The sequence below is a fragment of the Vigna angularis genome, chromosome 11 (genome assembly GCF_016808095.1).
Source record: "Vigna angularis cultivar LongXiaoDou No.4 chromosome 11, ASM1680809v1, whole genome shotgun sequence".
Taxonomy (NCBI): domain Eukaryota; kingdom Viridiplantae; phylum Streptophyta; class Magnoliopsida; order Fabales; family Fabaceae; genus Vigna; species Vigna angularis.
The window spans coordinates 3,219,035-3,244,983 of record NC_068980.1 but is presented as its reverse complement, the minus strand read 5'-3'; the positions used below and the strand labels follow the sequence as shown (position 1 = coordinate 3,244,983).

Below are 25,949 nucleotides of genomic sequence, written 5' to 3'. Positions count from 1 at the left end.
TGATAAAAGAGAGAATATCCGAATTGGAGAGATGCGAAGGGAACACAATTGAAGCATGAAATAGTTGTAAGAACCTTAGAAAAGGGCGCACATCTCTCTTTGGTTTCAATTTCTTTCTTATTTCTTCCATTGAGAGTTAAACCTATTGTTAAAATTAGATGTAATAAATTGAATCTGGTTTATTTTGTGCATATTTTTTTCCATTTCAACTTTAGTATTTGATTTCTATGCTTAATGTTTGTTTTGGCTTAATCACCCATGTCTTGATTATTGGTTTTTGAAATATTGGAAAATATCTTTTAAACCTATAATTGAAATTGAATATGTCTTTTGAAGTGTTAAAACACAATTGATTATTAATCTTAAGACTCTTGAACTAAATGTATGATTGTTTGTTGATGATTCAAGAAACAAGATTTGAGTATATTTGTAAGTTGATTTTAACATGAAATTGGAATTGAAATGAAATCTAATCTTGATAATTGTAAATACTATGTTAAATTTCATGTTACACATCAATTGTTCGATGAAAACAAAAAATAGTTTATTTATATTATTGTGATATTTATATCTAATTAAATTATGAATTGCAAAAGTTGTTAAATGATAAAAAATCACTTGGAAGAGAATTATATTTATTACTTATTACATATGATACATTTTGTCGTTTTGCCACAAATATTTACTCCTTTTATCAGCCCTTTACGAATTCATTCATTTAATTGATCATTATTGGACAAATATTTAATTGACATATATATATATATATATATATATATATATATATATATATATATATATATATATATTTACACATAAATAAATAAAACACTTGACTTTGAATGCAGTTTTGGTACCACAGATATTCAGTATATGACACTTGTTGTAATCAAGCCCCACCAGAACCATACTTCTTTCCAAGAACAAGTAACTGAAGTTTGTCATAACCAGCAAGCACACCAGCACCTGCAACTGCACGAAGGATGTTTGCGCCGGCACCCTTGAAGAGAGATTTTGAACCTTCATTCTTCACGATTTGCGAGAATGCATCCAAAGAGCTTTTGTACTTCACAGCTTCACCCGATGTCATCATCATTCTTCTGCGAACCGTATCCAAGGGGTACGAGGAAATGCTTGCACTGATAGTAACCAGCCACCCCAGAGCAAAGCTAGCCAAGAAACTATCCTGAAAAAATAGAAATGAAAATATTGAGCAAACTAACCTAGGTGACCAAAAAGGGACCATGAAAAGTATAATGCTTACCTGCAAAGTTCCCACCAAGACCACTGGTTTCAGAGAATCATACATGCCAAAGTATAAACCACGGTAGACAATGATTCCAACGCAAGATACGTTGAAGCCACGGTAGAGGCCAGCAACACCGTCTGATTGAATAGTCTTCCTGTACACATCGATCAAGCCATTGAATTGCCTCTCTCCACCCTTCTTTCCAGCCTTGGCATCACTGGCAAGGCGGGTTCGAGCGTAATCCAATGAATATACAAACACTGAAGACACGGTTCCTGCTGCACCACCAGATGCTACGTTCCCTGCAAACCATTTCCAGTATCCATCCCTGTCTTTCTTGAAGTTGAACAGCTTCTTAAAGTAGTCTTTAAATGCAAAATTCAAGGCCTATATATAAGCATTAGACAGTAGTCACAAGCTTAATGATTAATGGACGATAAATCATTGTATGGTCTTAGGTCACTGTAGTTCAAGCTAATTTTTACATGATACACGTTTTATTAGTTCTTCCTCTAAACCAGAAAATTTGTTTAATGTCACGAAGAGAATGAATAGAAACCCACGTCAAGACAAAAGAATATTAACGAAGAAGAATGATTGTATATGATCTTGTATCTCCATGATTGAAGATAATCTGAGTGAACATAGTTGACTTCATTATTTCTTACTCTAATTGAAAATTTTGAGTTAATGTATGCGACTGATAAAAACGTGGTATTTCAGATATGCAAAATCCAAATACCAGAACCATAGGAATGGAGAAATCATTGCATTGTATGAAACCAACTGTTCATGATCTCACTCAGTCTTCACCAACGTGCAGCCAAGTTTTTTTAATTTGTGATTCCTAGTTCATTTCAATCTCTCTGATGACATTAAAAAATTTACTCATGGTTCATGTCAATCTCTCTGTTCTGATATTTCACAGAGAACTGAGCCTTTCGAGAGTTTATAAAACTCAAACTATGTTCGTAATAATCGACCAAGTCCATGAACACATAGTAGGTCTCAACCATACAAAGTTTCACGTTGGAATGACAAATATACCTGTGTTGGGAAGTAACGGATAACATTAGCAGTGTTCCCTCTCCACAATGAAACAAACCCTTCATCTTTGATTGTTCTTCCAAAGCAATCTCCAATGCCCTTGTAGGGTTCAGAGAGCCTGCCCGCTTTGATCATCTCATCCTGATTTTGAATGAGAAGCTTTACACGCTCAATCGGAGCAGCTGCACTCTTGGACACTGCCGCAGAAACTCCACCCATGAGAAAATCAGTGGCAAACCTTCCCCAGTTTTTCTCCGAAGGCGATGGGATGAACACTGGTGAACCTGCAGAATGCATGTAGTTTGTGGGCTTGCACGCAGGCATGAGAGGGAACTGTAACCCTGCATTTGAATAATTTGCTAGTGAGAATCGCTGCTGAAACAGAGCTAGCCTTTTTCCAACATGTGGGGAAAGGTTGGAGTTGGATCTCAAGTGAAGCTGGCCAGCAAGCTTTTGCTCGATCCTTGGGTGCTGTTGTTTATCAATCATCATTGCTTGAGTAGTTGAATGCTTATAAATACTATGAACTACAAAAGAATATGATGAAACTCATCATTGCTTGAGTAGTTGATCAGTAGAGAACTAGTTTGTCAAAGAAATTCATCCATATTCAGTCCAAATATGATGAAATTTATAGGTCAAAATGTATGCAGTTAGAACCACACTTCAATTTGAAATACAGTTATTTAACAATCAGCTATGGAATCAAGTAAACAGAGTGTCTTAAATAAACATAAATCGACCAAAATAGATAGACAAACCAGCTTAAGCCATGATCCAAGAGTTAAAAGGACAAAATAACAGAAACTAACTCGTAAATCAATACGAACAAGGTTATAAATAGAAACGCAAATTAAAGCCAAACCAAACACTGACAGATTGTATCTTTCGTCTTGAGTTCTTGAATGAGAACAGAGATAAGAGATTAAGAAAGAAGCGTTTGAATGAAAACCTTACAGGCTCCTGAAGTTAGGGAGTCTCGAACCGTAATCATAATAAGTTAAAAAGTATTCTTTCTCCTTAGTTAGTATCAACCTGTAAATCTTACGGCTGTACTGGTAGGCACAAATCCTACGGTTTTGGAGCAATAGATTGATTTTGTATATTATATTGGAATAGTTATTGCTGCAAAATGAGCTTCCACTTCTTGAAAACTGAAACTGAAGGTTTCATGGAAATTTCTGGCATTGACTTGTTTGCCCAAGACTTTTCAAGTTGGACGATATTTTATAATAAATTAGAAGCCTGTTTGTTTATCATATAAACATTTCCACTTGAAATCGCCCAAAATTGACGAAAACGACAAGTTATCAAGAAAAAAAAAAGCATAATAAACCACTGGTTCTGATTTGGTGATCAAGATTAAAGACTGACATAAATGCTTTCGACGTTAAATTATATGTTAATAAGGCAATATGTTGGCATACTCTAAAACTAGCAAATTTCTTCATTTAAGTGATAAGGTTTAGGACGAAAAAATATGTACTCAATGTTTCAAATAATGTTTGAATCTCCGTTGCATTGGATCTAAAATTGAGTCCTTCCACTATTGACGCAGAAGCATAAAATGATAGGTTATGTTTGTTCCGTCTAGTAACAAGTACTAAATTGTTGGAGGTGAAACCAAACAACCACTTAGCCTATCAGATTAAAGTAATCAAAGGCAGACACACCATCCCATTGATCGGTCCAGAACCTATATTCTAAACAAGAAACAGACAATAAAATAGAAATAAGGGGAGGACCAAATAACAATACTGCGCCAGTGATAATTAAAAAAAAAAAAAAAAGTGGACCGAAACAATTAAGTTTTCGAAGACTAGAAAGCTTTCACGAAGGTGCTTTTTGAAAATACATAGTGAAAAATGAATCAAGCATGCTTCATGTGGCAGCTTAACGTAACAAAGTTATAATAAAGACTGTACCAAAAAAGTTACAAATTCAAGTTGGTGCATACTCCCAGGGATGCTTGTAACCTTTTTCCCCGAGTTGCACAATTATTTTTGTGTACAATATGCAGCTTTAAGGCCAAAAATAACGCATGTTGCATGTGGATACAAGTGTAACAGTTACAATTAAGTTGACAAAAACAAATCAAAGCCACATCAATGGTGAATTGATGATCAATAAGAGCTAAGTGTCTTGGAGCAACATCCTTCTTTTCTGTCATAAAGGAAAAATCCCACATGCCAATATATAGTGATTAAATGAGGTAAAGCACACAACTAGTTGAGCAATAACATTCACATTCCAAATGAATTTGCGCATCTCAGCTAAGTTGCTAGCGCCACAGCACTGCAAAAGATATAAAAAAAACATATATTGTCAACTGAACTCTCTTCTCAACAATATGGTTGGAAGCTTTGAACAAATTGATACATCATTCATTTACTATGTTAATGCAATTTTATATCTACAGCCTAGTAACCCACCATGTAACACTATAACTGTAACCGCAAATTATTAAACATTTTAAACGAAACGGGTTCATTTTGTACCTCATTTAAGCAATAACGGCTGATCTTTTCTGAGAAGCAGCTACTGTTGTCTGCCTAAGCTGATATGCTCCCTCCCCTGCGGCCGGTTGATTCCTATAGAGGCAGGGTCTAAAGACATTTCAGATGTACTGAAATCTGTCTCTAGCTCTTTTTGTTTCAGTTTCAAGATCCTGCGCTCATTTTCTAATTTCATTCTTTTGTTCTCCAATCTCAGTCTCTCCAGCTCTCTGTCCTTCTTGCTGCAGTATCTTAACCACTTAAGCCGCTGTTTCTCAAGTTCAAGAGCTTGGGCTTGGTAGCTGATATTTTGCTCTTGAAACTGCAACATCTGGATTTTAATCCACTCTCTTTGTTCGCGTAATGACTTTCCGGGGTCTTGAAAAACTCTTGCCATTTCCACCTCAAATTTGTCCATCCGAGAAGTTTGTGGGCCAAAATGGCCATCCTCCTCACTTAATATATTTCTATCACATTGTTCCTGCATCCTCCCTCCATCCTCGTGTGCATTAATATTAATTTCATCTTCCAACTCATCATCCTCGCTATCATTGTGATCTTCATCTTCATCCTCAGATGCATTATTTTCTCTCCTTGAGTCCTTCCCATGCTCCATAGAGTAACCCTGTAAATCAAGTTCATGACAATTTGGTATTCTTTGCCCATTATGGTAGGCACACATCTCCTTATAAAACAAGTGTTTTGAGCTCAGGATCTTCCTAACGTCATCCTTCATCTTAGTTGACAGGTTAGGTATTGAATCCATTAATGCAGGATTCTCAACCACTTGACAACAAGTTCCCCTTCCAAGTATGTCATTTAACCTCTTGTATCTCTTATTTAAGTCATTGAACTTGTCCTCACACTGCTGTGGAGACACATGGCAACCCTTGCTTATCATTATCTTGGAGACTGTTTTCCACTTGCCTTTCTTCTGCAAAACCACAGATTTCCTTTTATGACCATCCATGCCCCCAATAGTGCCATCATCACCGACACAACTCACCACTGTTATAAGAAGCCTAACCACATTATCTGTCCACTTCATTCGCTGCCAAGGAGATCCCTTTTTGCTCTTCCCACCATCCAGGTTCTCACAATTCCCTTCTTCTGCATAGCTAGGTTCATCCTCCTCACTCAACTCATTACTATTGGAAGGAGCAATTGCCTTTCCTTTACCAAAATTCAACCCGGCATTCAAATTTTTCACTTCAATTAGGCCAATGGGGTGATCACTCTCGAGACCACCCATGATATTCAAGTGCTGTTGACCAGTAATAGATGGATGACCAAGTTGAGTCTGTTGATGTCTATGAAATGAAGATTCCAAGTCCAAAATCGCCCCGCTGGGACCAGACAAAAAGCCACCACCCAAACCCGAACTATTCATTCTTGGAACTCAAACACAAACCCTAATTCTAGAAGATGGTGTCACAGAAACCGACTAGAACAAAATCTTAAATCTCAATTGGGTCGGGCACAGAACAGTGTTTATTTACAACCAGATGACTAAGCCTAACACCACCACAAAACTTGAAAGCCAAAACTTTTGCTCACAGAACTAAAAAATAAAATAAAGCTCGTGGAATCCACGTATAGGCAATTAACGAACATTAACTAGAAATAATCATCATGAGAAGCTTAATATGTTGTGATAAGAACATATACCCATGTGTTCAAATCTAAACTCCTACATAAAAATATATTCTGATATTCACTGGGATTAGAACCAAAATTGATGACAACCTCTGATATTGATTACAGATCTTGTTTTGGCTTACCTATTGGTGAGCGAAGATCAGTAGCACAGTAGAAGCAGCAAAAGAAAAAGACAAAAAAGAGGGAGCTTTCCCCTGTTTTGATAAAGGGGAACCAGTTTCACTGTTTCTGTCATCTCTTTCACCTCAACAGTTCAACGTTAGGATGAGATAAATCTTTCTTACTCAGCAGCAGATTTGTCTAATTTATAAAAACTCCCTTAATTTTGTTGGCTCTTTCTTCAAAAGCATTACTTGTCCACCATGTTTAATAAATATTTTACCTTATCCTAAATATATATATATATATATATATATATATATATATATATATATATATATATATTCAGAGTAGATAAGTATTTATCTTACTACAAAATAAAAAATAATACAGTAACAAGTAACATAAAAAAAAACTATTATATAAATGTTTTATTTTATAATAACTGTTTTAAAACTTATATAACTAGTACTTTTATTTAAGAAAACATACTTATTAATTTCAACATTTTAATATAATATATTTTTGTATAAACTTTTGGTTAATCATTGTCGAATTAAAACCTAACCATTAATGGAGAGAGGAGATGGGAACAAACCTGAAATCCATATCTGGTAATATTTATCAAATAAATACTTAAACTCATAATAAACTTATTAAATAATATCTTAGCTTATTCAGAATTTGCTTGGAATTTCTTCAGACACATTTAATCTAAATTTAAGATATATATATATATATATATATATATATATATATATATATATATATATATTGAATTTGAATTATTTACATTTTTTAATATTTTATTATCTAATAATTTTATTGTTGGCACAAATTATTTCATTTACTGTTAAGTACTAAAACTATAATATATAAAAAATTATTCTTCCACCCTTATGACATCACGTTAACAAAAAATATGTCATACAAATTAAAAAAAAATGTCATCCTAAAAAAAATTTACCGATCAAATAAAATAATTTATTTTAACATAATTTTATTGTTAGTACAAATTATTTCATTTACTACTAAATATTAAAACTGTAAATAGATTAATATAAAAATTATTCTTCCACCCTGATCACATTATCAAAAGATATTCCCTAAAAATAAAATAAAAATGTCATCGTAAAAGAAATCATTTTACCAATCAAATAATAATTTTAACATTCTCAACAATAAAATTATTTAATTCCTAATAAATGATGATTAAAAGAACTTTATCTTAGATTAATTAAAAAATAGTTTGGTTATTGTTAACAGAATAAATGTTTAATAACATCTATAAAAGAAATTAGTTTTATTAGAGTTACTCAATAAAAATTCTAGTCCTAAAAAACTTTGACTTGTAGTTTAATCTATGTTGATAAAGAATAACTTTAATTCAAAATAATTAAACATAATATTTATACATATAAAAATAAAATAAATATGTTTCAGATTAACTGAACAAATATTGTTGATATTAGAAAAAAAAAACGTAAGTAATGGCAAATGATAATTATATTCATGTATATGGATAACTAGAATAATGTGAATTATTTCAGGTAATGGTAAGTATTAGGTTCAATGTCATTTTATGTCTTTTCTTATTCAAAATTTTAAATCCGTTTTCTTATTTTTCGATTGAGTTTTTATTTTTATAAAATTAAATTAAATAGGAATTTTTCTTGAGAAGAAGTCGTCAAAGAGGATATTATGTAGCATGCTCTGAGGGAGGGTGTTGTTTTAGATGAGGTGTCAGTTTATACATAATTACTACATGTATTTTGTAATTTATAAATTAAAAAATTAAGAGCTGCTCCTTTCTCTGATTTGAGGTGTTTCCGTTTTTGTTCGTGCGGTTTGGGTTGCTCCGTTGATGGCTTGCGATTTCAATCTTCTTTCCAGCGAGGTGATCTTTCGCGATTAGGGTTTGTGCGGATGAGTTTTGGGGCTCGCGATGGTGCTGTTTTTGTTTCGTGGTGGTGCGACTCTGGTGCAGAGATCTGGTTCGCGTTGTGATGGAGCTCACGAGGTGGTTCAGTGAGGATGATGCGAGCTCACAATGGTTTTTCCAGTGCTGGTGGCTGTTGCGAGATGCATTGGAGGTGAACGGAGGACCGACGAGGTTCTGATGGTGTTCCTGCGGTGGTTGAACGACGTGGTGACTGACTATGGATTTAGGGTTTTGGTGGGTTGTTCTGATGTAGTCAGATGGGAAGTCGAAGATGATGATGTGGTTTCCTAACGAACCCTAACGGTGAATTTTTAGAAGTCCTAACGGTGAATCGAGGTCGCTCTCTCCCAACGATGGATCTGCTACAGTCAGAGAGCCCATGCAAATAGTTCGATTGCTCATTCCAATCGAATCAGCTTATCGATCCATCTCTTACCTCGGCGATCTCAGCCTTTTCCAATTTAAAGACGTGCGACTCCTCTTCAGTTCTCATTGCTCTTGTTTTAGATTCTTTTACACTGAATCTTGAAACCTACATTGCTATGACATTTGATGCTCTGATTCACTTTTTTTCGTTGTGTTTTGATGGCTTCATCTATCTGAATGCTATTTGTTTCTTACATTGGTAACTATTTATTTAATTTTTTTTGTCAGTATTATGTCTTTCACGAAACTTTAAGCTCTACACGAATCTATTTGTCTTTCTGAATGTTATTTGTTTCTTTACATTTCCCCAATCTGAATTCAATCTGGTTTCTCCAACGAACCCTAATTTTGCATTCCTCAGAAAGGAGCTGTCTTTAACTTTTTTTCCCAGTGCTCAATTTTTCAATTCAGAAATTACAAAAGAATAATGTATAAACCGCCATATGTCATCTAAAACAATACTCTCACCATGCCATTTGTCCAATTTAACGGAAGGTTTTTATTTATTTTAATTTTACAAATTTAACGGAAGGTTTTTATTTATTTTAATTTTACAAAAATAAGGATTTAACTGAAACATCAAACAAGAAGGAAACTTATTTAAGATTAAAAACTTATTTAAGATTAGGTACCTAAAGTGACATTAAACATAAGTATTATTATGCACACTTAGTCAAACTTGATCAATTATTTATAAATTTATGATAAAAGTTATACTTTACATAAAAAAATATAAATAAACATAGAAGTAAAACATTATTTTATCAGTATAATGATTTCTTTCGCAAAAATATAAAAGTTTTAAACTACCTATACTTACAAAAATGTAAGCACGGACGTTATCACTCCTCTGATATTCTAAATAATCACTAGTTAATCCAAAAAAATTATGAAAAACTAAAAAAGAAACAATATTCATATTCATATGAAAGAGGATCAAACATTGACATAATAATTGTTGACCAACTTTACAAACATCAACATGAACTTTAAAATTTATATTTCGGATTATACAATTAAGAATGTATTTTTTGATTTATTTTGAATTGTACAATCCAAAATATAATTTTTTATATTCTAATCATGTTTTTCGAAATATTTTGATATGTATAGTTTGGAATTGAAAATGAGAAGGGATAAAATGAAAATTTTAAAATTTATGGAGATGCCTTAATAAAAGATGGTTAACGGGGTTGATAAAAAATTAGAGGGTTGAGAGAATTTCTCCCTGCACCTCCAAGATTTCTTTTTGTACTTCTAAGTTATCGAAAATACTCTTGTTGAGGTGAATAAACAGCTACAAGTGTAAAAACACTCAACGAATCTCGAAATTCAATTGGATCTTTATCGGATTTTAAATTAGGTGTTTTTTTCAATTTTTCTTTTTTAAATTTATCTTATTTCGAATTTAATATATATGTTTTATTTATTTTTATTTGATTAATTCTATATATGAATTATAAATTTATTATTTTAAAAAATAAATTAAAATTAAAAAAACATAATCAATTTTGAAAATTTGATAAAGACAAAATTGGTTTTCAAAATTTAATTTTACCAAAACCGACTTCCAAAAATAAGAAGTTTCAACACAAGATAATTTTGGTATTTTAAAGAAAATTGAAGGTACAGGAAGAAACTCACAAGGCCGAAGCGATGTACAATACTTAAAGGCCAACTGAATAAATTCGAAAGGATTACTCCCTGCACCTATCTTTCTCCTTGCACCCTCACATTCCAAAAATCTTTTTTCAATAAATTTTAGAATCTATTGAAGAAAAAAAAAAACCTTCAACGAATTTTGAAATTTATTGAAGAATTTTTCAAAAACTTTAATAAATTTTGAAATTTATTGAAGACTTGGAAAATTTTTTAACAAATTTCGAAATCTGTTAAGAATTTTTTCTTCAAAAAATTTTAAAATTAGTTGAAGAAAAGAAATAAAGCTGTAGGATTTTTTTGAAATATAAAAGATAATTTTAAATTTTTTAAAAATGTGGAATGTAAGGAGAAATGTGGGACGGCGTAAAGAGTAAACTCTAAATTCAAGGGCTTGTCCCTGTACCCATCTTTGACCCCAAATTTTGTTATCATTCCCATTTACCTCTAGAGATTATATTTTAATAATTAAATATACTACGATTGTGTACACATCCTTAACCGATTCCAAGTGCACTTACCCGGATTTTTCACTCAAACGGTTTTAGAAATACGGTGCATAAAATCATATCTAGATTTAAAATTTCAGTGTATTCACATTGATTTTCTAATCAATCAGATTTTGAGATCTACATTTTATTAGATTTTCATATGCGATACACATGTCACTGAATATCAGACAACACCAAATTCCTAAATTTGTTACACGTGTCTAACCTTTCTAACAAAATTTCATAATCTGATTTATCATTCAACGTATTGAATTTCAAAATCCATTTCACTTCTCACCTCCAAAATCTACAATTATCTACCTCCAAATTATCTCACACGGGAAAATCATAAAGTAAAAAAAAAAAGAAAAATACTTACCTTCAAAAAGGAGATGCATTTCACCAAAGATTGGCCAAGAGAATGAAAGTGCCTCGCTAAGGCATGAAAAACGAATGTCTATGGAATACCAATGGAAAAGAAATGGATGAAGAAGAAGTGTAAGAGGAGGTGCAAGGAGGTGAAGGGTGTGAGGGTGTGATTGCGTCGCCTAAGAAGGGAAGAGCATGTAAAATGGGTTTTTACCTTAGTCAAAGCTCAAAAGTCAATTTTGGAATTTAAAAATATTTGGGGGTGCAGGAAGAAAACACTCAGGTGCAGGAAGACGCCTCCCTCTCTCCGTTCTGAATGGAAAGGCCCAAAAGAAAAAATGATCTTCCTTTTGGAGTTTCAGCCGTGACTTCAAGAGGAAGCTTTAGCCGTGACAAGGCAAGAACTCCACTACACTCACTCTCTTGATTCAAACTGCACCTACTCAACCAAATACGGAGCCAAACTCCACCTTTCAAGAGGATGCTTCGAAACGACGACATCCGCGTCGTCTCCTCTGCCATCAAAATCCCTCTTCCTTCCAAGCGCCCAACCTGTCCTCTGCGAACGGCGCACTCCCACATCGCCAACGCCACAAACTCGTTTGCGCAATTCGTTAATTCGTTCGCGTCTCACTCCACCGAGTTTACTCGCTCCATCCTCCAAAAATCGTCGCTCCTCTGCTCCACGACTCTGTCCTTGACCGGCGACAGGAAGAGAGCATGTCCGATTCGGCGTCTTGCTTCGCTGTCTCTGGCGGAGGAGGCGCAGCAGAAGGCTCGACAGAACGAGGAGAGAGTGTTGATCAGTGAAGTGCTGGTTCGAAACAAAGACGGGGAGGAAATGGAGAGGAAGGACCTCGAGGCGGAGGCGGTGCAGGCTCTGAAGGCTTGTCGACCTAACTCGGCTCTCACAGTGCGCGAGGTACAAGAGGATGTGCATCGCATCATCAACAGTGGATATTTTTCGTCATGCATGCCGGTTGCGGTTGACACGCGAGATGGTATCCGATTAGTATTTCAGGTATGTTCTCTGTTCTCTTGTTGAATAATGACAATTACGCATTGGAATTGAGATTACGTTTTAAAGTGATTTTGCATAGACTTTCACTTTCTAGTTTTTTATGTTAAGTCTGAAGCACTATTTGACTGCTCTGATGTTAGTACAGCGTGACGGTATCCGATTAGTATTTCAGCTTCTAGGCGTGTTCTCTTCTGTCGTACAATGGTGGTTGTGCATTGGAATGAAATTTGTCTCTAATAAAATTGCGCATTCTAGTGTTGTGTCTTTAAATCTGCAAAATTGAGTGCTGCAATGTTAGTAAGCATGATGGTATCCGCTTAGTCTTTCAGGCATGTTCTCCTTTGTTGAATAATGGAGGTTAGGCATTGGAATTGAGTTGGTCACGTTACGATGCTATTGTAATAGAATTTCACATTCCAGTGTTTCTTATGTATGTGAGTGGAACCACTTACAACTAGGTCAAAAGTTATAATTGATAGTCAAAGTGAACATATGGCCTTTATGCAACGTGATAATTGATGCAATCTGCAATAATCTCGCCCTCTATAAGTGTCTCTTTGGGAATCAAAGTTGTTGCCTTGCTCTGATACCAATTATTGGATTGAGCGTCATAGTTGATACACAGATTGCAACTCTTTCTATATAAAAGTGTAGCTGCCTAAGCGTCATGATTTGATTGTGACTTTTGCCTACTTGACCTATGCCGCAGAACAATCGATGCACATTACAACAGTTTAAGTTTGCAGTATTGAATGATGCAACGTTAGTATGAGTTATCATGTCGAATTACTTTCATGCATGTTGTCTTCTGTTGAACAATTTCAGTTAGCTATTGGAATCAAGATTTTATAAGGATTTTGTTGTTATTTGAATTGAATTTTGTATCCTAGTGTTGCTTTTTCACGTTTGCAGTATTGAGTTATGTAATTAGTAGTGATTTCTTGTGGAATAAGGTAGAACCAAATCAAGAATTCCAAGGGCTGGTATGTGAAGGAGCTAATGTTCTTCCGGCTAAATTTCTAGAGGACTCAATGCGAAATGGATATGGTAACTTTTTCTTCATTCTCCATATCCATGCAGTTGTTTGTACTGTGCATGTTGCTCAAGTTTGACATTCACTGTATTCAGACTAACATGCTGTGTTTTGCAGGGAAGATTATTAATTTGAGACGACTGGATGAAGCAATATCTTCCATTAATAACTGGTACATGGAGCGTGGTCTTTTTGCCATGGTAAATTCTCCTTAATTTCTGGTCAAACTTCACATTTAATATTGCTCCTGCTCGGTTGGAATCCAAAATTTAGATCCATCTTTCAGATTTTTAGTAGCCTATGTTGCAGTAACTATCACAATATTATATCATTCAACTTCACTTGCCTTCTCTAACCAGTGTTATCAATGGGGATTGTCTTTTTTCTTTTTTCCTTGTTTTGATCATTGCATTAGGTTTCGGCTGTGGAGATTCTGTCTGGAGGTATTCTTAGATTACAAGTTTCAGAGGCTGAGGTCAATAATATTTCCATACGGTTTCTTGACAGGAAGACGTAAGCACCTTCTTTCAATTTGATTGACAAACACAAGTACTCGTGAAAGGACAAACGTACCTGCAATCTTTTGTTATGATTTATGTTGAGTTTTTTTTTTACCAACTTGTTTTTCTACCTGTAGAGGTGAGATTACTGTGGGAAAGACTAAGCCAGAAACAATACTTAGGCAAATAACAACAAAGAAGGGACAGGTAATTCCTTTATCTATCACTGGGCACTCCTGCTGATGACGGTTCTTAGTTTTTAGTTAGCATTGAAAGTTTATCAAGAGGTAATATAAATTTAATTTTGTGTAACACTGTGAATCAAGCTAAAGCATGAGGATTTATTATCTATGTTGTGTAAGTTTAAAAGGTGGAGTGTGGCATTATTTTATCAAATTTGGTTGTCAATATTCTCTGGTCTGTTTGATGGTAATTGGACATTGGTATTGTTCGTATCTCATCAAAGGGATATTTTCAGATGTGTCCTTTTCTCTTTTGGGAAACATACCTCTTTGAATTCGCATTCTTATTAAGAAGGAGCCTCCTTGTATTCACATTCATACTGAGAAGTATTTGGGCATCACCCATCTATATTTTCAGGTCTACAGCATGCTTGAGGGAAAAAGAGACGTAGAAACTGTATTAACTATGGGAATCATGGAAGATGTTAGCATTATTCCCCAACCAGCAGGTAATGTATGTATTCATACTAAAAATGGACTTTAAGTCAAGGAAAATAACTGTTAAATTATGTCAGTTTTATGTTCTAGCCAAACTGATGGTAAGTTGTGATGTATTTTCTTACGAAACCCTGTGTAAGTATAATTTTTTTATTCAGCATTTTATATCGTACCAAACTTGACTCTGTATAAATGATTATAAAATAAAGTGAAGAATTTTTCATGCCAACCTAGGGAGAAACTAGGAAACTAAGTTAATGAAAACTGAAGAAGGCAAACAAAGAAAGAAATGAAGAAAGGAACTAAGATTTTATTATGACAGAAAACCTGTATATTTTTTACAGAATTATAGGGATGAATTTCCCAATCTAGAAAATAGAACACTAATCCACTCAACAGTCAGCTGTTCCTGAGGGACTGCACCTCCCATGCCAAAGGCCCTAATTCCCTTACAAATGACAAGATGATCTGTATCTTGCCTCCCCCTTGATTTTTATGGGCAAGATGCCTTATTTAGACAATTTAACCTACTTCTGACTTACCAATCTAACTGCTTGTGAGTTGTTAATATATCATAACTAAACTTCTTACATGGGTTATATAACAAATTCAATAGTTTCAAATGTAAGTTTTTTACCTTTATATACAGTCAACTAGAGCTAACCAGGAATACAATAAGTTGCAGTGTTCTGCAAGTGTCCCAATTTTTTTCTTGATAATTTTTATTCATGTAATAACATTTGACAGTAAGGTGATATGATACCTACTAATGCTCGTTGAATATCTAGAAAATGAGAATTTTGGGAAATTTTCTGCATATTGGAAAATTAGGTAAGTGAATTTTAGGTTTAGAGTTTGAGTTTACAATTGATATTTATTGTATAGAGATCTATAACCTATATTGTTAGAATAAAATCAGTGGTTACAGATTTGTAAGGGATTAGGGGTTTACATATGGGAAATTAGGATGATTGATTCCTAATTATTAGTTGTATTTATTATAATTGATTTTGTATTATGCTATAAATACATGCTCTCTGGTATGCATTAGACACAAATTCATTCAGAACATATACAATTCTATATGGTATCAGTAGTTTAGGTTCAAGATATGGTTTCTCTCCTTTTTTCGGGTGATCAATACCCACCGCTACCACTGTGTGCCCCTTTTTTCTGTCACCGAGCATCTTTTTCCCTGGTGACCACTGCGATCGAGACCGGCTTCCTATGACGACCACCGCCCTTCATTCACCTCTCCAACCCGATCGACCGGCCATCAGTTGTTACAGATTTCTAGGGAATTAGGCGTTACACAGTATGGGAAATTAGGATGATTGATCCTTAATTATTAGGTGTATTTATTATAATTATTTTTGTATTATGCTATAAATACATGCTGTGTGGTCTGCATTAGACACAATTTATTCAGAACATATACAATTTTATATAGATGAAGTCTAATCTGTCAGTTGCTACAATCATAAACACAGTTCACTGATTTCAATTGGACGTGATGAAGAGGTGACGCATTAAGTCAATTTGTCTAAAAGGAAAACAGAGAACTGATGTGATGTCACTATCTTCAACTGATGCTGTGAAATGGAAAATAATTATATTCTTGAAGTGACTTAATAACCTTTATTTGTCTTCACCCACTAGATCCTTAATATCCTCTCAAGTCTAAACTTCTGCATCTTGTTTCTTTGGCATGATATAGATACAGGGAAGGTTGATTTGGTGATGAATGTGGTGGAACGTCCAAGTGGAGGATTTTCTGCTGGTGGTGGGATATCAAGTGGGTAAGTGATTCTAGTCTTCATGCATTACGCTTGCCTCATAGTTTTTTATGAAATTCTTGATAATACTGTTAACTCCCCTAATTTTAATTTTGACAAGGCAATTATTCCTTTGGTTTTTTATATCATAGACAGCCCTGATACTGTCTTTTGTACATCACCATTTTGGTGATAAATACACATAACAGATAGATGGATGGTTTTATTTCCAGTATTAGAGGGGCCAGGTTGACTCTGTTTATTGCTGCTTTATCTGAGTATCTGACTTGGTATTTATTTTTGCAGGATTACAAATGGTCCACTAAGAGGGCTTATTGGAAGGTGACTTTATTTTATATTTATGTGATATGTTATAAGTTGATTATCTGACTCTTGCTATCCTATTATCCCCTTTATTTAAAGCCTAGTTTTTACTTTAGTGCAATTGGAACGAAGTTAAGGGTTATTTGCCTCTGGTCCTCTCTTGCTGTCTCTATATACTGAGTGGTATGCAGTTTTATGATAGTGGCAAGTGGTGAGTATGCAGTTGTAGTTCTAACTCTAAGCATGCCACTAACAAATGCATAATGTTGCTGGGATAAAGCTTGGTTGGAATTTAGTTGATATTAACTTTGGATAATTTATCTTGGTTTATCGGTGCTTATGTATGTTTTATGATAGTGGCAAGTGGTGAGTATGCAGTTGTAGTTCTAACTCTAAGCATGCCACTAACAAATGCATAATGTTGCTGGGATAAAGCTTGGTTGGAATTTAGTTGATATTAACTTTGGATAATTTATCTTGGTTTATCGGTGCTTATGTATGTTTTCCCCATTGTCAGCCAAATTAAGTTGTTTTTTTTTTTTTTGCTGTAATTTATGTTTTCACATTTTGTTTAATTTATGGTCCAACTGCAACTAGTTGTTTTCTTTGTTCTTTTTTAGTGATCCATTTGATTCTATTTTATTACATTGCAGCTTTGCTTATTCTCATCGGAATGTTTTTGGTAAAAACCAGAAGCTTAATATTTCTTTAGAGAGGGGCCAGGTTGACTCGGTCTATCGAATAAACTACACAGACCCTTGGATTCAAGGAGATGATAAACGAACATCTAGAACAATAATGATTCAGGTAAATTCTGAAGGTTGATTTGTCTGAACATATTTGATGATTGAATGTTGAAAACTGTACTTTTTGATATTCAAATAATTTTACTTCAGAATTCAAGAACTCCCGGAACCATTGTTCATGATAATGCGGATGGTAACGGTAGCCTGACCATTGGCCGCATCACAGGTGGTATAGAGTTTAGTCGCCCAATCAGGCCAAAGTGGAGTGGAACAGTGGGACTTGTTTTTCAGGTGCTGCATTGGCAATTTTGACAACTTTTGTGTGTGTTATCTTTTTATTTCTAATTTAAGTCCTTCACCTCTAGCTTTATAAATACCACTTGTAAATTGATTAGTTGTTTTGTTTAGTTAAACTATGAAATCATTAATCAGATTATCTCTATCATAAATGAAATGTTACTATAATATATAGATTTGCTATCTATTTATACTACTGAATTTTTTCATTCAAAATTCCTATATCATTTCAGCATGCTGGAGTCCGTGATGAGAGAGGTATTCCTATCATTAAGGATTGCTTCAACAGTCCTCTTACTGCAAGGTTGTAATCTGAATAATGCTGAGAGTATTATTATCATGACTTTGTGTGGTTGTTTCTAACTTTTGTCAAACTTTCTTTGTAGTGGCAATACTCATGATGAGACCTTGCTTGCTAAACTTGAGACTGTTTACACTGGTTCTGGCGACCATGGCTCTTCTATGGTATGCTCTGAATGGATCAAGGTCCTTCTGTTTAAATTTACTACTATGTTTCTTATCAAGGATTGGTTTTTCAGTTTGTCCTTAACATGGAAAAGGGACTTCCTCTTTTGCCTGAATGGCTGTCCTTCACTAGGGTGAATGCACGTGCTAGGAAAGGTGTTGAGATTGGTCCTGCACGCCTTCATTTAAGGTATGAAATACACACCATCAAGTCAACCCTGTCATTGAAAGTAAAAGGAATGCCTTGTTTATACTTTAAATTAATGCAAAACAGACTATCTTATGCTTTACCTACTTTAATTGGTTCACTGGTAGTATCTCTGGTGGTCATGTGGTGGGAAATTTTCCTCCCTATGAAGCTTTTGCCATTGGTGGAACAAACAGTGTGAGGGGCTATGAAGAAGGAAGCGTGGGCTCTGGTCGATCATATGTTGTTGGCTCTGGAGAAATTTCTTTCCCCATGGTAATCAAAATTATCACGCTATTTCTTGCTCATTCTTGTCCAGCATCTTTTGTTTACCTATGCCTGAGTTGTGCTTATCCTAATTTTCATGATTTCATATCTGAAATTTGTTTGAGTTGTAATTTCTGGGAACTGGAATGACATGTTTTCAGAATACTAATAGAAGATGGCCTGGAAAATATTTGAAATAAGTGTATGAATTTGATTGTATGTATGTGTTATGTATAAACACAAAAGAAGGATGGTATTTTCTGGTGTTAAAAGTGGGCAAAAAACAAAACAGGAAACAGAATATTCTGTAAAATTTCTGCAGAACCTTATTCCTTTTCTTCTGCCAAAAGTTGAACATGATGTCATTTAAATATTGCAAATTCTAGCAAGCAATTGGATTTTTTTTCTCCTGTTTTTACTGGCCTGGTCTTGTCACCTCCAATGATTTCCATTTAACTAACAGTAGTTTTTCAACCAGACATGCCTGAGAATGAGAGAATTTACGTAGAATTGAACATGATTGAACCTATAGGCCAATTAGGTGTAAGTGCTGCGCTGAGAAAATTTGCTATGATCTCAAAGATTACTTGGAGAAATTGCTCAACTTCAAACACTGAACATCTCACAGTTTACCAAATGTAAACTCTAAATATATTTCAGTTCTATTTGGACGAATTTCTCCATAAATATATTCTTTTTTATTTTGTTAGAAACCACACAGTTCAACTGATGTAGACCAAGACAACTTGTTTTTGCCATTAAGCTTATCTGTAGTAATTATGGGTAACCCAGAAAATGAGTTGACAGGTCCAGATGCCTTTTGCTGATAAGAAATAAAGAGCATAGGGGTAAAAAAGGAACTTTCAGGTGCTCAAATGGGGGACCAAACTCCAATCAAAGAAAAAGTAGGTTGGAACAAGGAGTAGAAAAGCTAGTGAGAGCAATGGAGGTGGAGCAATGTTGTTCCGTGACCAAAAGGCACATGCCTTGTTTGGCCACCAAGGATTGTGCGTGGAGGAATTTGCCTCCTTGACTTGTGGGGTTCCCCATCCAGATCTGATGCTAGTTGGAAAAATCTGTGATGGCTAGCAAGGTAGACGATGACTACTAGTTTTTCTGTCGCTCAATGAAATTAACACAACCAGGTGATTGTCTGAGAGAAAGGCAGCAGTGAATGGTGGCGTACAGCAGAAACTTATCAAGTGGCTAATAGAGTGAGATTGGCACGACACACTTTGATGCCAACTTGAGATAAAGTATTGAAAAAATGCTTAAGAGTGTGTATCATTTCTTAACTCATTCATTTATGGGAGTTTCTTACATAAAAGATATAGAAAAGTAATGCTTAATCCTACCATAGAGATCAGATGGGGAAACTATGCAAAGTCATTCTGACGATGACTATAGTAGGAAATCCTGGGATCATTTCATGTCAGAAAAATCTTATGCATTTGATATCTTTAGGAAGGCTATTATGTTTGAAAAGGACTCTAGAAACTATTTATTGTTTGAGAACTGATAGCGTTGCAGAGTTTAATTCTTAAGAGCTTAGCAGCTTTTGCAGCAGCAATGGCATTAAAAGGAACCTTACTGCAGCTTAGCACGCAAAATAGTGTATCTGAGAGGAAATTTAGAACTATCATGATCATGGCAAGAAATCTGTTGCCTGAAAAGGGAGTTCCTAAACAGTTTTGGCCAGAAGTTTGAAATGGACAATTTATGTGCTCAATAGAATTCCTCCTAGACTAGCTATGAAAAATGTCATACCTGAGGAGGCATGCAATGGCATCAAGCCATCAGTCAAACACTTCAGATTGGTTGTATTGCCTATGCTCATACTCCAGATTCTCAAAGGAAGAATTTAGATGACAAAAGTATCAAGTGTGTGCACTTGGGAGTGAGTGAGGGGTCTAAGGTTTGTAAGTGATATGAGCATACTCCAAAGAAAGTCATTATTAGTAGGGATGTGATATTGGCTGAGACGGAAAAATGGAAGTGGAACAAGGGAGAAATAGAAGAAAAGAAGAATCTAGCATAATGTAAAGATGATAATGACAGTTCAGAAAGGGAAAATGCAGATATTTAAGCTGGACAAGATGCTGATAATGAAGATGTAAAACCATAATCAGAATATCATAATTCTCGAGCTGCTGATTCACCAAATCAGAATATCAAAGCCATTCTAGCTCTTGCTGAAATCAGAAGATAAGATTTACAAGTTGACAAAAGCATTGTAAATCCTCAAGCAAGCCCCTGGAGCATGATGGTACAACAAGATATTAACACCTTTTTCGGTCAGACAGGAAAAGGAAGGCAAGTTGCTAAATGTGAGTCTATATGTGGATGATTGGATTTTTACTGGGAATAATGAAGATGTTCACTTAAGTCAAGCAGTCAATGAAGGAGGAGTTTGATATGAAAGATCTTTGGCATAGAATTAACATAAAATGAGGAGTGGATTTTCATATGTCAAAAAAATGTAGAGGTGCTGGAACAATTTGGCAGGGAGAAAAGTTCCTCTGACAAATCCTATATTCAAAGGATGAAGATGGGGAGGTAGTAGATGCATCTCTGTACTAGTAAATGGCCAGAAGTTTGATATTCCTCCTCATTGTAACCAGATCAGACTTGATGTTTGTTGTATGCTTGGTCAGCAGATATATGATGGGACCTACAGAAATGCATCTGATTGCTGTGAAGAGGGTTTTTCAAATATTTGAGAGGCATAACTGAATTTGGGATACGGACAGAAGAGGAATGGCCAAGCCTTTAAATTTGGAATCCTTCTCTAGCCTAAGAAGCAGATTGGGGATGATAAAGTTGTATAATTAAACTAAATTTCTTGCTTAACATTCAGCTTAAGGGAGAATTTTTTATTTAGTTTCTGTTGTGTTTTATTAAGCCGTTAATTGGTCTGTATTAGAATTAATTAGTATTTGGCTGTTTTGATAGTTTTTGTATAGCATTAAGGTCTATAAAAGGTTCATGTATGGTCAATAAAATTACTGAATCTTTTACAGCTAAACTAGAGTTTCTAGATTCCTAACTGTTTACTAGATATCTAACATGTTTATGTGTCTACTCCCCCCATGTTACTTCTTTCTATGGATTGTCGGGTCAGGTTAAGCCCAGAACTAAGTATGCAGCCACACATAATTTGCAAATAGTTATGCATATGTATCTAAATGGATGATAGAAAATTTATTTCCGTTGTCCCTGTAATTTGAGTCACTTATCTTACTGTTTCTGTTTGCAGTACGGGCCAGTGGAAGGTGTTATATTTTCTGACTATGGAACTGACCTTGGTTCAGGCCCAACTGTACCCGGTAAGTTTTCATTTTGTTTCTTTCTTTGCTTTTTTTTTTCTTATTTTAATATTGTTCTTTCCTCGTTTGTGTTTCACGAGAATAATTAAGATCATAGCTGTCGTTAAACCTTTCTTAACAAATTGGGAAGTTTATTCATTGGCTGTTATTTAACTCAATCAAGGAGACAACCAAGCACACAACAATCAAAAGACTGAAGTCATTTACTAGCAGAACAGCTTTTGGCTTATCCTTGTGCTCTGACTCCTTTAAATTACAATATCCACAATGTCATTTCTCAAAAGTTAAAGAGTTCATGATCTTTCAACTGTTTTGTCTCAGTTGGTAGTATTTCTCTACGTGTATGCTGATTTTGTTCATGCTGTTCATTAATAAGGCACATATTTGGTGTTTTGGTTTTATATTAGGTGACCCTGCTGGAGCAAGGAAGAAACCTGGCAGCGGATACGGCTATGGGTTTGGCATCCGTGTGGAATCGCCTTTGGGTCCTTTGCGCCTTGAATATGCCTTTAACGATAAGAAAGACAGAAGGTTTCACTTTGGAGTTGGGCACAGAAATTAAATATCGGGAGACAATTCTACCAGCTGCTTCTTGGTCGTTGTATATAATCCCTCCCTCCATCCTTTTGTAGGTTGCATGGCCCTTTCCTTACTCGAAAAAAAAAAACTTATGTATCTTTTTTCGATTATAATATTACTCAACTGCCTTGATCCCCTTAAGTATATCTTAAAGCTATTATGATTAAATGACTCCTTTTTTAACAGGGATGTGTATACCAGTTAGAAGGGAATTGCTCTCTCTCTCCTGTGGATTTTTCACATGATAGGGACAGAAGGACACTAAGGAAACTACGACCCACTGATTTTAATACAGCTCCTATGAGTATGTTCCATGTTTTTTGCATTGTCTATATCTTCACTCTTCTGTCATTCGAAAATCTTAATATTATATATACTTGTTTTGTGGTAAAATAAGCTAAACACGTTCAGGCACTGACTAGTTAGCTTGTCTTGCCCATTGGCACACGTGAAGGGCATTGTGAAGGAACAAAGAGTCATGATTCGTAAACGGTATATGATGAATATACGGATGACGTTAACATAAAATACAAAAATTTGAACGCAAAGCATAGGAAGGATAGTTTTCTATTATAAAGTATACTTTCTTTTGAAGAAATCTAAAGCTATTTGATTATGCTGAAAGACAAAGTGAATATTGCTATTTTTTTTAATGTTTTAAGAACTATATTTTAATGTGTCCCTGCTATATTTTAATCCAGTGTTCTTGAACTAGATACGATCTCACAAGCAACCAGTGGTATAGAATAATTAAAAACCAAATGTAATCTCACATAACTACATGAATATTTTTCCTGTGTAAGACAGTACTGAGGTTTGAATTTAAGCATGCTAATTACTTTAACTTTTCCATAACCAAACCAACTTTAGCGAGTTTATTCCTTAATCTATATTGAATGTTGGATTAATTTTCCCCTTAATCTCAAATTGCGATGTTACTTACATTAATTATTAATTAAATGGTGTTGTTAAGTACTACATTGAGAAATAAAGAAATTAGTATTTTTACCAAAAATTGGGGTATCTATGGATTCATATTTTACCTGTACTTAAACAGTGATTAACAAAACCGTTAATAAAACATGGATTGATTGACTTTGGAGTTAAATATGAGAAGAGATGAAGAATCATTATACGTCGGTGTTGATGACAAACACAGACAAACAAAAGACAATTTGAATGACCTGGAAAATGTGTTATCGGCATCATGCTGAAAAGACCCAAACCAACAATGAGGTAAGCCAAAAGTGACAAACCAGTAAATGGCAAAAGTTAAAAGTTTACTCTTGTTAGACTTTTAGAGAAAATATTCTGATTAAAAAAAACATAAAGGAGTTAATATGATTGTGTTGTGGTACTTAAATTTAGGCTAAGCTTATAAAAAATTGAAATTTATTATTTCAAATTTTAATATATTTTAGTTTCAAAATTTTAAAAATAAATTAATATAGTTTTTTAAATTAACAATGAAAATTTAAAATAATTTCATTTATTCATTTTTAAACTTTAAAATTAAAACGTATAGAAAAGAACAAAATTTTAATTTCTCATTAAAGATTACAAACATATTTCACTTAAAAACAAAATTAAGTATTAATATATTTTATTTTTATATAATAAAAAATATTAAAATTTTAATATAATAATTTTCATTTCAATTAAAATATATTAAAATTTAAATATGTATTTGATTTTTGTCACGTGTTTTATTAAATAAAAATATTAAAATTAACATGTAATTATTTTTAATAGTTTTAAATTTATAAAAAAAAATAAAAGGCAAAAGATTTCATTTGTATATCAATATTGTCTTTTTTATGAATATATGTGAAATTTAGTAAAAATTAAAAATGTTTAATTTTATTTTAAAAATTAATTAATATGATAATTGTTAAAAGTTAAATATATATTGTTATTATCTTTGCCTTAAACAAAGTTTTTATGACTTATCACTCAGGTCATATATAGTGATATTTGTTTAGTGTGTTGTTAATGTATTTCTTCGCCTAGAACTTAGTTCACTTTTTTTTTTTTTTTTTACTTTTCCATATGACCCTTCAACGTTTTAATTATAAATATAATTTCTTAATCATATTACAATCACCTACAAGATGATGAATAAGTAAACATCATATTATAATCACTACAAAATATGAACAATCAATAATTAAAGAGAAAAATCACCACTATTAGTCATATTTGTTCTTAGAAATCACAAATTTTTTTCATACTGTGTTTACTTTGAAGAGAGTATTGTTAATAAAGAAAGACAAATTATTTATCGTTTGTTTTAATAGTTATGCAAACAAAAATGAAGGTAAAAATTTATAAGTAAGTATATTTTTGAATTTTTTTTCATATATATGTATGAACAAAACTAACATAAGATCAGTTAAAAAATATATTTATAAATACATTAATTCATATTTAATTATATATATAAATTATATATATATATATATATGTATATATATTTTCAATTACATTATATGTAACAATTATAATAAATGATATTTTATTTATATAATATAAATAATATAATAAAATACTAATTAAAAGTAATAATATATAAATTAAACATTAAAAAATAATTTAATAATTAGTAATAATAATGATAATAAAGAAAAATAATACAATTATAATTTCTTTATAAATATATAATTTTATAATTTCTTTTTAAATTATTATACTTATCAAATCGTTTGCAAATATTTTTTACTTTTTTTTTATTTCCTTAATTTGTAGAAGCAAGCTAAGTACTTCTTCTGAAATGGATAACACAAGTCCAAACTAAATTTTCTTTTTTTCAGACAATAACAATGATAGTGACATGCCCACATTGTGGTTGTGCATGATGCATTATTCACAAAATTCAAGCTTGTACTACAACTTTCTGCCCATTAACTACTATATGCCAAACATACTCACTTAGTGTTCTTCATATGGCCTAGCCATTCTCATACATATTTTTCATCATCTCCATTTCTATTACCTCAATACATAAAAAAAAATACAATTCCATTACACACTTCTTATGGTAATACAGATAATGTTAAACATTAAACCTATTTCTTTCTATGGGGCACACACAAAAATGTAAATGACATAATTATTAATTATTATGGCGTTTCAAATTTGATAATAGAAAATTTTTAGAAATATTTAGTTGATGGTCATTATCTATAAGTAAATATAATGTATCAACGAATTATAATAAAAAAAAATCCTATTAATATTATGATTAATTGTCATATTTAATTTCTAAAATGTATTGTCCTTGACAAATTATAATTAGGAAATATTAGCATGATAA

At 33.3% G+C, this 25,949-nt stretch overlaps 2 protein-coding genes across 16 annotated transcripts; one reads left to right on the top strand and one right to left on the bottom strand.

The window, feature by feature from the left end:
* Positions 1 to 808: 808 nt before the first annotated feature.
* LOC108334157 (ADP,ATP carrier protein, mitochondrial) lies at positions 809 to 6,740 on the bottom strand. Of its 10 annotated transcripts, none has more exons than XM_017569840.2 (4): positions 6,573 to 6,737; positions 2,297 to 2,823; positions 1,265 to 1,636; positions 809 to 1,186 (listed from the first exon to the last, which is right to left on the bottom strand). In XM_017569840.2, the coding sequence occupies exons 2-4, from the start codon at positions 2,786 to 2,788 to the stop codon at positions 890 to 892; spliced, it is 1,161 nt and encodes a 386-aa protein (XP_017425329.1). In that variant the 5' UTR covers positions 2,789 to 2,823; positions 6,573 to 6,737; the 3' UTR covers positions 809 to 889. The 10 variants fall into 10 exon arrangements, with proteins under 10 accessions (XP_017425329.1, XP_017425327.1, XP_052726615.1 ...); XM_017569838.2 differs by lacking the exon at positions 6,573 to 6,737 and adding an exon at positions 4,795 to 4,934; XM_052870655.1 differs by lacking the exon at positions 6,573 to 6,737 and adding an exon at positions 4,795 to 4,908 and having other exon boundaries at positions 2,297 to 2,637.
* A 5,062-nt stretch (positions 6,741 to 11,802) lies between these two features.
* LOC108334316 (outer envelope protein 80, chloroplastic) lies at positions 11,803 to 23,101 on the top strand. 6 transcript variants are annotated; one of them, XR_008246106.1, is made up of 17 exons: positions 11,803 to 12,457; positions 13,411 to 13,504; positions 13,608 to 13,690; positions 13,906 to 14,003; positions 14,128 to 14,197; positions 14,591 to 14,681; positions 16,388 to 16,469; positions 16,752 to 16,787; positions 17,423 to 17,576; positions 17,666 to 17,806; positions 18,046 to 18,116; positions 18,199 to 18,277; positions 18,352 to 18,467; positions 18,593 to 18,740; positions 21,988 to 22,057; positions 22,465 to 22,685; positions 22,823 to 23,101. XR_008246106.1 is itself a non-coding variant. In XM_052870827.1 (17 exons), exons 1-16 carry the CDS (start codon positions 11,918 to 11,920, stop codon positions 22,617 to 22,619), a joined length of 2,028 nt encoding a protein of 675 aa, XP_052726787.1. In that variant the 5' UTR covers positions 11,803 to 11,917; the 3' UTR covers positions 22,620 to 22,658; positions 22,823 to 23,101. The 6 variants fall into 6 exon arrangements, 2 of the variants coding, with proteins under 2 accessions (XP_052726787.1, XP_052726788.1); XR_008246107.1 differs by having other exon boundaries at positions 22,465 to 22,689; XM_052870827.1 differs by having other exon boundaries at positions 22,465 to 22,658.
* The last annotated feature ends 2,848 nt before the right edge of the window (positions 23,102 to 25,949 follow it).